The 12,486-nt window shown below is 40.9% G+C and overlaps 1 protein-coding gene and 1 long non-coding RNA gene across 15 annotated transcripts in view; one reads left to right on the plus strand and one right to left on the minus strand.

Annotated features, from left to right (window-relative positions):
- Positions 1 to 5,596, plus strand: part of LOC140127063 (uncharacterized) — a 162,463-nt gene extending 156,867 nt beyond the window's left edge. The window contains exon 4 of the long non-coding RNA XR_011854945.1: positions 5,349 to 5,596. This is a non-coding gene — a long non-coding RNA (uncharacterized lncRNA). The remainder of the gene's footprint in view (positions 1 to 5,348) is intronic.
- Positions 1 to 12,486, minus strand: part of CACNA2D1 (calcium voltage-gated channel auxiliary subunit alpha2delta 1) — a 472,576-nt gene that overhangs the window by 237,853 nt on the left and 222,237 nt on the right. For 8 of the 14 annotated variants that reach the window (XM_072147264.1, XM_072147265.1, XM_072147262.1 and 5 more), the window contains exon 5: positions 12,417 to 12,458. The exons of the other annotated variants lie outside the window; for them this stretch is intronic. In XM_072147264.1, coding sequence (XP_072003365.1) covers positions 12,417 to 12,458 — 42 coding nt within the window. The remainder of the gene's footprint in view (positions 1 to 12,416; positions 12,459 to 12,486) is intronic. 14 annotated transcript variants of the gene reach the window in all.

A 12,486-nucleotide genomic window follows, 5' to 3' on the forward strand; every position in this document is an offset into this window, starting at 1 on the left:
GAGGGTGTGGACATTGAGATCTCATTTACAAGTCAGCACTTAGTCAGTATTTCATCTAAGTAGTTGCTATTTTTGACCTGGATATCAGCTATGCATGCAGCTTACTTACTAAAAAGTCCTTACATTGCCTCAAGAAGTGAGCAACTAGCTGCCACCCCAGACTTTGGACATTTATTAATCCAGTGCATTGTCTTACATCACCTTTTTAGAGATACAGACAACTTGTCAAGTAAATAATCAAAAGCTAAATCCTTCTTTATATAAGAAGTAGAACTATCGGACCAAAGGCACATCAATAGAATCAATCTCAATGGAATTAATGGAATCATCTCTGCACTGCATGTGAACAAAATCTCCGATATGCAGGTTTTTCTATTAAAATAAATGAGAATACACAGACCTCTATGCAACAACATATGGAGGGATATCTGTACCACAGCATGTTTTTAAAGTGCACCTGTCAACAGGTGACAGGTTCCAATAGTCGTTTTAGAGTCTAAAAGAATTTATATTAAGCAATAAATATTGATATTTTGGCAACATGACTATTAGTACCTTTCTTTAGTCTTAGGGTGTATTTGCTCTTTGCAGTGATCATGATTCATAATGATCGTGATCGTGAATCATGATTCAATAATGCTCATACTATAGTAGCAAACAACTCAAAAAATATAACTCTCATCGATGAGTAGTAAAAGAATTCTTTATTGTAGTCTTTAAAGCATCATCCACAGCAATACAATACAGGCAAATACAAGTGGAACCTGCTCTGTACAAATTTGTGGGAATTTCATTAAAAAAACCCTTAATGACTTTAAAATTCAGATGATCGGATCAACTGACTTAACCGGTTAAGGACCGGGCCCTTTCCCGTTTTTTCATTTCCATTTTTCACTCCCCACCTTCAAAAATCTATAACTTTTTTATTTTTACACGTAAAAAGCTATGTGACGGCTTGTTTTCTGTGCAACAAATTTCAATTCATAGTGATCGCATTGAATATTCCTTGCCATGTACTGGGAAGCGGGAAAAAAATTCCAAATGCAGTGAAAATGGTGAAAAAACGCATTTGCGGCATATTCTTGTGGGCTTTGCTTTTACGGCTTTCAATTAACGCCCCAAATGACATGTCTACTTCATTCTTTGGGTCAATACTATTACAGGGATACCAAATTTGTATAGTTTTTATAATGTTTTCATACATTTCCAAAAATTAAAACCACATGTACAAATTTTTTTTTTTATTTTTGCCGTCTTCTTGCGCTAATAACTTTTTCATACTTCGTTATACGGAGTTGTGGGTGGTGTAATTTTTTGCGACTTTTGATTATGTTTTCAATTGTATTATTTTTAGGACTGTATGACCTTTTGATAAGTTTTTATAGAATTTTTAATTTTTTTTTAAATGGCAAAAAAGTGCCAGTTTTGACTTTGGACACGATTTTCTGTTACGGGGTTAAATGCAGTGAAATGGCTCATCTGTGTGCTTTCTGGCTCTGGCTGCCACACCTTCTGCAGCCTGTGTGTGTATGAAAGACACAACTACGACAGGATGCAGAAATGTGTATAGTAAAACACAGCAGGTACTTGCCTAGCTGACATCTAGCTGATGTCTGTGTCTCTCACATTACACAGGCATGCACTTTTTATAGAATTTTTTATTTTTTTTTAAATGGCAAAAAAGTGCCAGTTTTGACTTTAGACGCGATTTTCTGTTACGGGATTAAACGCAGTGAAAAAACGTTATTATATTTTGATAGATCGGGCATTTTCAGACGTGGCGATACCTAATGTGTTTATGATTTTTACTGTTTATTTATATTTATATGAGTTCCAGGGAAAGGGGGGTGATTTGAATTTTTAGGTTTTTTTATTATAATTTTTTTAAAACTTTTTTTTATTTTTATTTTTACTATTTTTCAGACACCCTAGGGTACTTTAAACCTAGGTTGTCTGATCGATCCTATCATATACTGGCATACCACAGTATGGCAGTATATGGGGATATTACTCCTCATTCATTACAATGTGCTGATAGCACATTGTAATGAAAGGGTTAAAACAAGGTAGCCTCGGGTCTTCGGACGACCCGAGGCTACCATGGCAACTGATCACCGCTCCCCAATGACGTCACGATCAGCAAGAAAACACCAGCGATCGGTGCTAGCACCAATAGCGGGTGTTACCGGTAAGCCTTTTCTGCAATATGCAGCAGAGACTTACTGGCATACATCGGAACCCAACCGCCACCGTGAATACATGGCGGGCGGTCGCGCACCAGTTCAAAGGGTTGGCCTCATGATGACCTCATGTGAGGTCATGTGATCTCTTTCTGTCCAAGAACAATAGCCAGGGTCGTGGCATGTCTAGTATTTGACTTGTCTAGTATTTGACTTGTCTAGTATATCCTATGTAAACAAAAATGCTTATCTGAATGTTTATATATGGAAAATGAGCTCATTTGAATACAATAGTTAAGACCCATGTGTATCCGCAGCTCTATTATTTGAGTTGAAGATTTTTTTCGTATCACTATACATATTAGCATCACAACATGCACACATTGTCAGCACCCGTCCAGCAAATGCGCAACCAAAACCAGACTTGGCGCTAGCTGTCAGACTACGTAAGTGATGGCGAACTCACCCTGCGACGTCCCTGCGGGCTAAGGCCCTGCCTAAAGCAGATAGACCGCCCTGATAAGGGCGAACCCACTATCAGGTACCCAACTGCCGGTCCCTGAGTGACCCTACAACAGGAAAGGGGACACTTACTTTTTCTGGCAGCTGCTGGATGGTGGAGCGGACAGGTAACGAAAATACAGATATAGACCAGTGTTCACACTGGCGCACAGAAACCAACACAGACTGAACAGGTAACCGGAATAGACCAGTGTTCACACTGGTGCACAGAATGCAAACACAGGACTGAGACAGGGACAAAACAACAGACATAGACAGGTCTTCAGGCAGATAATCACAGATCAGATCCAGATACAGGTACAGGCAGGATATACACAGGTCAGGTCAAGATCAAGCAGATAATATACAGGTCAGGGCAAGATCAAGCAGATAATATACAGGTCAGGTACAGATACAGGCAGACAAGCAGAGGCAGGTCAAGAACAAATGGGTATAAACACAGGTCAGTTAAAGATCAAGATCAAGCAAGTATACTCAGGTCAGACTCAAAATAACCAGCAAGGTAAGATGGGAATGGGCAGGTATATAAAGCCGATCCCGGACATGCCTCCAGCAGCACACTGGGGGAATTGTCCATCAGGCTAGTAACCCTTGCTGGGCAGGACAGAAATGCAAGGAGCCGGGTGTTGCTCAGTTAATCCAAACACAAGAATTAAGCCACAGTTCACACACAGATAAACACCTCTATTCCGCAAACTGTGGATACAGCGACGTTCAGGCACGGACGTTACAATACCCCCCCTTTTATGAGGGGCCACCGGACCCTCACCATTCTCATAGAGGTTGAGAGGAGGGCTTCCACGAAGAAGTGACATGATGCCTACCCTCTTGCCTTCATCATTACCAGAAGACTGGGACCTAAGGTGAAAATACAGCTTGCAAATTTCCCTGAAGGGAAAAATGTCTCCAGCGAAGAAATAAGAAAGCTGTACCTTAGGCTCATACACAGTCTGACCAGAAATCAAAGGGAGGCGCTGTTCATGCTGCTGCATATGTTCAGACAGATTCTGAACCACGTGAGCCAGATTCTGTACCTGACTAACAACATCTTCCATGGCCTCCATAGTGTAGGTTAGGCTGGTTATTATGTCAGCACCCGTCCAGCAAATGCGCAACCACAACCAGACTTGGCGCTAGCTGTCAGACTACGTAAGTGATGGCGAACTCACCCTGCGATGTCCCTGCGGTCTAAGGCCCTGCCTAAAGCAGATAAACCGCCCTGATAAGGGCAGACCCACTATCAGGAACCTAACTGCCCGTCCCTGAGTGACCCTACAACAGGACAGGGGACACTTATTTCGTCTGGCAGCTGCTGGATGGTGGAGCGGACAAGTAACGGAAATACAGGTATAGACCAGTGTTTACACTGGTGCACAGAAACCAACACAAGACTGAACAAGTGTTTTTGTGATGCACACTATCCCCTATAGAAGCTGCCAAACAGTCACAGATGGATCCCACATCTAGCAATTAGTAAAAATAAAACAGTCTGACCGGAGCTCCTTGTGTGTCCTTTTATATTTCCTTTGATAAATTGACGATTTCACTCCTTTCCCAACTACGTTCCAAATTCCTCAGTACACTTCCACACAAACAGTATTTGGATGGGAATAGATCGCTATTCAGACAGTTTTAAGCTGCATTTTCTTGCATCCTGTAGCCAAATAGTGTACAGCTACTATAGAAGAGATTAAGCAACAGATAGGGTAGTATGTTCAAATATATGGAATTTATTTTCTTAAAACATACTCACAAAATAGAATAAAATCATGCGCATATAAAATCCACCATGTGGACGCCAGACTCGCTAGTTCGCCCTAGCGAAGAATACTTTTATTGCTGAGTGCCGGAAGAATCCTTTTCTAGTTGTTTGCATGTGCCGAGCTACAGACCAACTGTGCACCAGATACAGCAGGGATTACACGGAATTTGTGTTAGCTGCCGTACATGTTTTTTCTCATATCATACTATATATAGCTGGGGCAATAGCAGGAAGGGTTAACACTCACTGCCCAAAGCTGTGTAAATAAACAGGTGAGGAGAGAGACCTATCTCCATCCCAGTCAATATGGATATATCTACTATGACAACAGAGAAGTAGCAGTGCATAAAAGTGCCACTCTACAGCCTATTCCTTTACAAACCAATCAGGATTTCTTCATGAAGCATATTAGAAAAATAATCACACAATCAACACAATATCAACAATAATCTTAAATGACAGAGTATACTAATAACAACAAACTACTGAAGGTAAAGGAAATCCTTTTGCGATAGCATGCATGGAAAAGTTATTCACGCAATGATTCTGCTTTTTTGACAAAAAAATAGTGAAGGCTGTATGCTATTTTCTGTTTTACTAATCAAAGCTTCAAAACATGTTAATATTTATTTAGAACAATTTCTGAACGTTTAGCACCCAAATGTAAAGATAAGGATTGTACAGTGCAATTAAAGGTAGTGAAAGTAATTTGTAATAATGTGTGTGTATATGCACAATAAGATCTTGGCATGATATAAAATTAGTTTTGCTAACCATCCATTACTGAGCAATTAACTATGATATCCAGTGTAGTTGTAACATATCTGTTTAGGGAATCAAAGCAATTACTTCATGAATACTCTTTCTTCTTTCTTTTCACACAGGAATATCTGAATGACAGCTCTGTCACAGGTCCCTGAGCCGCATCCAAAAATGAAACAGAAAAACCTGACTGCATGCAAATGATTTGCAGAAGCTTGATTAAATTCTTTCATTTACCATCAAGATAAAAGTGACAAATAATATATTTCTGCCAACGAAAACAAGCCAAACACTTTCTGTCCAGTTTCAGTATGAAGTATGTCGTGAACAAATATTCCTAATTCCAAACAAAGATAATGACATACAAGTAATGGGAAACTTATCAAAAAGGATAAATGAAGGACTCGTTACTAGTTATTATACTTTGTACCATTTGTACCATGCTTCACACTCCATAACATACTTGTCTCTTCCATACACAAGGAAAGACTGGCATCTTTACAAACTACAGAGCCCCTAAATGCATCTGTGCTGTTAAATTTTACGGCACATTTCTGAGAGATTCTGATAAAGACATATTCTCGCCTTCATGAAAACCAAAAGTAATATATAATGTATTCTAATATATAATGTATTCTAATGGCTACACATATTTACTCCAGCACCAACACAGGTAGTGTGCAAATTGTGACCAGTATCTCTAACACGATGTCCTATCTCTATATGACACTAAATCTTCCTTATGTAAAATCTGCCCTTTACTTACAATCGAAAATAGCATTTGTTATTGTTGTTCCCATTTTGATGACTGCACTAATAAGTCTTAGTCTTAGACAGGCTTCTCTTACTATCCAACTACTAATCTGATGCCTATACTTTGTGCCAATCTCTGTATTAGAAGCACATCAACTAATGAATACAATTTGATTTTATTGTCAGGTGGCACCCTTACAGGAAGTCTAAAGACGAGAGGACCCAGTCCCCCTAGGCAAGTCAGATCTACAGTAGGGTGGCTATTTTTTCAGAGCGTCCTGGTCTTGGCAGAAATTCTTCCACAAACAGGGCTAAGCATCATGCAACGCAGGGCTCCAGAGGGTCAAATAGGGATAGAAATTCCTCACAGTCTCACCAAGGAGCAATAGGAATAGCCACATCTTTCTTTCCCGGCCATGCTCAGAGCCTGAATTGGGAAACCCTGAGCACAAACTTAATTGGAAAAATTGAGTGTTTCCTGAGCTCTGTGATGGGACTGGGAGATTGTGGAAACCTTTTCCAATCCCCTGAAGCCCCTCTGGTCATAACCTTGCCCTTGTTGTGGTAGCATTTCTGCCAAGACCAGGAGGCTCCTGGTCACCCTCCTGGAACAATGACTCTGCCTGGTGTGAACAAGTATTCCCAGACTTCCAGAAAGGTTGTCAACCTGGATATCTTGTCTGTTTTTTGGTCCTGGCAGAAATTATGCCTCAACTAGTTCAAGGTGCCAGGCTGTGCCAGAGGTATACCAGGCGGTTTGATAGTCCTACTACAACATCCTGGTCTTTCTTATCCAACCTCCTAGAGCTATTTCCAGAATGACCTGGTGCCTTGCCTCAGGAAGCTCTCAAAAGGTATCCTAGCCAAGTATCCAGAAAATTATTTCTGAATCTTGCTTTGAAAGAGAAATTGTACATCTTTGGGCCTCTATAGCAATGCCAGGAACCTTTTCAGTATGACCTAACCCCTTGACCTCATCATGGCAGTATTGCCAAGACTGTAAGACTCTCAACAAGTAGCCACTCTTGGAATTTCAGCACTGTGGCTTCCTCCAATGAATGCACTTGATAATGGGTTCTTGCACCTGAACCTTTAGCTGCGAGCACTGGCTCTGTGTTTTACAAATACTCAATACTTATTCCTTATTCTAATACCTCAACAAACAATAACCTCTATATTGTAGGTTTTCAGATACACATCATATCCGCAAAAAGAATTGTTTAAGTTTACTACCTATATTATATGAATACCAACAAAGATACCCTCTACAATCAAATGTAATCCCTATACCAATCAAGAGACAAATACCAAAAGGCAGTATATAGGATCTAAGTAGTAAACCACTATCAATATACAGATACCATATTATTATGAAATCAATTTAAACTGTATTGTGTAACAAATTGACACTCCAAAAATATAATAAAAACATGATTAAAACCACAGAAACAACAGAACAAAAGGGTGGTGGTCACAAGTAATAGTAACAATGCATTCCACAGTGGGATATCCCAAACAGGCACATGAAGGATAGTCAAATAGTAGGTGTTAAAAGTAATACCAATGCCCAAAGCAGGGTACAAGGAAGCGACGGAGAACGTACGTCGGGGTGCTGTGGTGGTGGTCTGTTGATTTGAATCCTATTGGTAGGCACTTGTGGGCTATATTATACCCTGCTTTGGGCATTGGTATTACTTTTACCACCTTCTATTTGACTATCTTTCATGTGCCTGTTTGTGATATCCCACTGTGGAATGCATTGTTACTATTACTTGTGACCACCACCCTTTTGTTCTGTTGTTTTTGTGGTTTTAACCATGTTTTTATTATATTTTTGGAGTGTCAATTTGTTGCACAATAAAGTTTAAATAGATTTCATAATAATATGGTATCTTTATATTGATAGTGGTTTACTACTTAGATTCTATATACTGCCTTTTGGTATTTACCTATATTATATGGCTTGTTCTGGCACAGAAGCCCTGATACATGAGCCCCTCTATTTTTATGTTTGTTTTTTGTTCTTTTGTAAAGCAAAACGAAGATAATGTGCAGGATTGACACAAAGATATGTAAGAATTAGAGATGAGCGAGCACTAAAATGCTCGAGTGCTCGTTATTCGAGACGAACTTTTCCTGATGCTCGAGTGCTCGTCTCGAATAACGAGCCCCATTGAAGTCAATGGGAGACTCGAGCATTTTTCAAAGGGACCATGGTTCGGGAATAAAATGTGTTAATTAATTGAAAAAGAATGTCTTCTGATAAGTTAGCAGATGTATGCAAACATCTGCAATCTATTCTTCACTGTTCCGCGTGTATATTATCTCCCGACAAGTTAGCAGATGTGAAGAACAGTGAAGAATAGAATAAAAACAGTGAACACAGGATCATTTAAGTGAAAAACACAGTGAAGAATAGATTGCAGATGTTCGGCACATCTGCTTACTTGTCGGGAGATACGCTGTCCCGGGATCCGCTGCTCTTCTTCCACTGAAGTCTCCCCGATGTCTCCGTGCCGCTGCTCGATGTCTCCGTGCCCCGATGTCTCCGTGCCCCTATGTCTCCGTGCCCCTATATCTCCGTGCCCCTATGTCTCCGTGCCCCTATGTCTCCGTGCCCCGATGTCTCCGTGCCCCTATGTCTCCGTGCCCCGATGTCTCCGTGCCCCGATGTCTCCGTGCCCCGATGTCTCCGTGCCCCTATGTCTCCGTGCCCCTATGTCTCCGTGCCCCTATGTCTCCGTGCCCCTATGTCTCCTTGCCGCTCCGTGCCGCTGCCCGATGTCTCCGTGCCCCGATGTCTCCGTGCCCCGATGTCTCCGTGCCCCGATGTCTCCGTGCCCCGATGTCTCCGTGCCCCTATGTCTCCGTGCCCCGATGTCTCCGTGCCCCGATGTCTCCGTGCCCCCATGTCTCCGTGCCCCGATGTCTCCGTGCCCCCATGTCTCCGTGCCCCCATGTCTCCGTGCCCCCATGTCTCCGTGCCCCCATGTCTCCGTGCCCCGATGTCTCCGTGCCGCGATGTCTCCGTGCCCCCATGTCTCCGTGCCCCCATGTCTCCGTGCCCCCATGTCTCCGTGCCCCCATGTCTCCGTGCCCCCATGTCTCCGTGCCCCCATGTCTCCGTGCCCCGATGTCTCCGTGCCCCTATGTCTCCGTGCCGCTCCGTGCCGCTGCCCGATGTCTCCGTGCCCCGATGCCTCCGTGCCCCGATGTCTCCGTGCCCCTATGTCTCCGTGCCCCGATGTCTCCGTGCCCCGATGTCTCCGTGCCCCGATGTCTCCGTGCCGCTCCGTGCCGCTGCCCGATGTCTCCGTGCCACTGCCCGATGTCTCCGTGCCGCTCCCCGGTGTCTCTGTGCTGCTCCCCGGTGTCTCTGTGCTGCTCCCCGGTGTCTCTGTCCTGCTCACCGTGTTCTTCAATGTGTTCTTCACACATATATATTGTTCTTCACATACTATTTTGTTTGCACCGTTCCGCGCGTATCTTCCGACAAGTTAGCAGATGTGAAGAACAGTGAAGAATAGAATAAAAACAGTGAACACAGTGAACACAGTGAACACAGGATCATTTAAGTGAAAAACACAGTAAAGAACACAGTGCAGAATAGATTACAGATGTTCGGCACATCTGCTTACTTGTCGGGAGATACGCGCGGAACGGTGCGTACAAAATAGCATGTGAAGAACAATATATATGTGTGAAGAAGACATTGCAGATGTATGTAAACATCTGCAATGTGTTCTTTACACACATATATATTCTTCTTCACATACTATTTTGTACGCACCGTTCCGCGCGTATCTCCCGACAAGTAAGCAGATGTGCCGAACATCTGTAATCTATTCTGCACTGTGTTCTGCACTGTGTTTTTCACTTAAATGATCCTGTGTTCACTGTTTTTATTCTATTCTTCATTGTTCTTCACTGTGTTTTTTTAATTAAATGCTCGATCTCGAGCAGGGGAAATACTCGTCCGAGCAACGAGCCGTTTCGAGTACCTTAATACTCGAACGAGCATCAAGCTCGGACGAGTATACTCGCTCATCTCTAGTAAGAATCCCAGCGGACACATATAGTAATAATTTTAGTTTTAAATAAATCCATACCTATGTTTGACTGTTTTCTAAATATACTGTGCCTCAAATTGTATATCTATATTACTTTCAAATTTCGAGCCTTCATCACAAATTCAAGTCTTGTTTCACAATAACAATGTACATGTTATATGTGTAGAGAAAATATAGAAAGGATAATATTTGATAATTATTGAAAGGATTACTTTTGTGTTCCCAGACATTCATATCTTTGTTATTTAACAGTAACAGTCAAACTCTCAAAAAGCAGAGTTCTACACCACACTCTTGTAACAATTCTGTTTCCATTTATAGCCATAAGCCTTCATACTGTAATTCATCAAGATTAAACCGCTTCTGACACTAACTCTTTTCCTTTGTCTTTTGTTTTTTTTTCCCCCTGCAGTAACAAAACTAATTATGGCTCAGGAGTGCATATGTAGATGCATGGACTTATCAGTGTCAAAATTTTTGCTTGTATGATGTTACAGATATAAGAATAGTGGGCTAATGCAAGAAATCATTATTACACTGTTGCACTCTAGTTCATTAGTTATCTTAATTGCATCCAGATTAAGTGACTGTTATACAAAATGTTACTTATTATATTATTATTAGAAGGCATTTCTATAAAAAATATAATAAAGTTGCTTTGATATTACCGCGTGAGATGTATTGGTACCAATTTGTGCTGTGCTGGCAACAGAACAGGTAAACAATCTAAGGTTACATTCACACAATTTTCGGGGACACGTATATAAAGCCCCAAATTATACGTCCCCCATAGATGGCTATGGCACCCAGGCTCGTCACGGTGAGCAAAAAGTTTGCCCAGTGTTCCATGCTTACACAATAGATAGAGCTTGCTCTATCTTTGGCCGTAAGAATGGCCCTGCAGTGTGATGTACTATGCAGAGGGGAGAGATGAGCAGCGCTCATCCCACTTCCTCTGTCGCACACCGTCCTGTGCTTGTCTGGGATACCGTATTTGAGCTTCATGCCCCCTGAAGTGCCTGTGTAGAGGAATGCCCTGAGATGCCACATTTTAGAAACCACATGCTGTGACATATATTAGCTGGTACATACTATCAACTTAACATCAACCCTAAGCCAATGCGTACCAACAGAGGGCAAAGGAAGTGGGAGGCAATGTGCTGGACTGGAGTGAAGGAAAGAGATAGTATAATTTCTAAATCTAGATAGAGCTTTTGTTGTGTTTTATCTCTTTATTATTCACAAGCATGTGTGATATTTCTGCAGCCTGTACACCCCTTTTTATGGCTTTTTTTTTTGCTAAAATAATAACAGGAAACTGTCTTTCTGTCATTTTATCATAACACAACAATACAATTCAAACACTTAATGGGTGGAATCCTGCAGGTATGAAAACAACAAAATCTGAATCCCACTCCAGATCAATAATCTGCTCTTGAGGGCCTCTGGTCATATCCTGTGTAAAAGGCTTCATCTAATTTGTTTGTGAGCAAAACAATATTACAAAATTATGTCATACAGAAGCTTAGTTAGGGGTTGATACAGATGGTGAGGGCCATGAAAATACCTTGAGAAAAGCCTCTAGCTCATAGGCCTCCACAGCTTAACATGTCTAGAATTAGAATTAGTTTTTTATACTGTACAAAACAGATTCAGTTTAATGTTTTTACAAAGCGCTCTTCACAATATCCTGTTCAGAAGGTATTTCATTCACTGCCTGTCCCAAAAGGATTGAATAACATATGTTCCTTTCTTCTGCCCTACATATTTGACTAAACATTCTACTGTAATATAGAAGAGAATAAACATTTAGATGTCATTTAGTTATAGTTCGCATGAATAAATAAAATAAAAACATATTTTCTATAACAACTAATGAAATCTAAAGTCCATTTCATCCATGTATCCATTTACTCTTCTGAAGAAAGTAATTATAGAATTTAACCCCTTGTCACCAAAGCCACTTTTCACCTCCTGACAGAGCCCTATTTTTCGAATCTGCTATGTGCCACTATAAGCGGTTATAACTTATAGTGACACATGTCACTATATAACATTGCAACACTTTAACATATCCAGGTGATTTTGAGACTGTTTTCTCATGACACATTGTACTTCATGATCGTTGAACAATTTTGGAGCTATGTCTAGCCTTTTATTATGAAAAAAACGCAAATGTGACAAAAATTTTAAAAAAAATCTCCATTTCAAATGATCTGTTTCAGACAGATAATCATACCACAAAAATAAATAATATTTTCCAAATGTCTGCTTTATGTTGGCATACATATTTAAGTATCAGTTTGTAGGAATTTAGGAGGCTGTTAACTCTGGGCGTGATTTTTTTGCAAAATCACCAAAACTTACTTTTTCAGGGTCCAGCTCGCCTTTCAATTCACTTTGCAAGGTCTAAATGATAGAAAAAAACACACATTAC

Source organism: Engystomops pustulosus, chromosome 4, assembly GCF_040894005.1.
Source record: "Engystomops pustulosus chromosome 4, aEngPut4.maternal, whole genome shotgun sequence".
Lineage (NCBI taxonomy): Eukaryota > Metazoa > Chordata > Amphibia > Anura > Leptodactylidae > Engystomops > Engystomops pustulosus.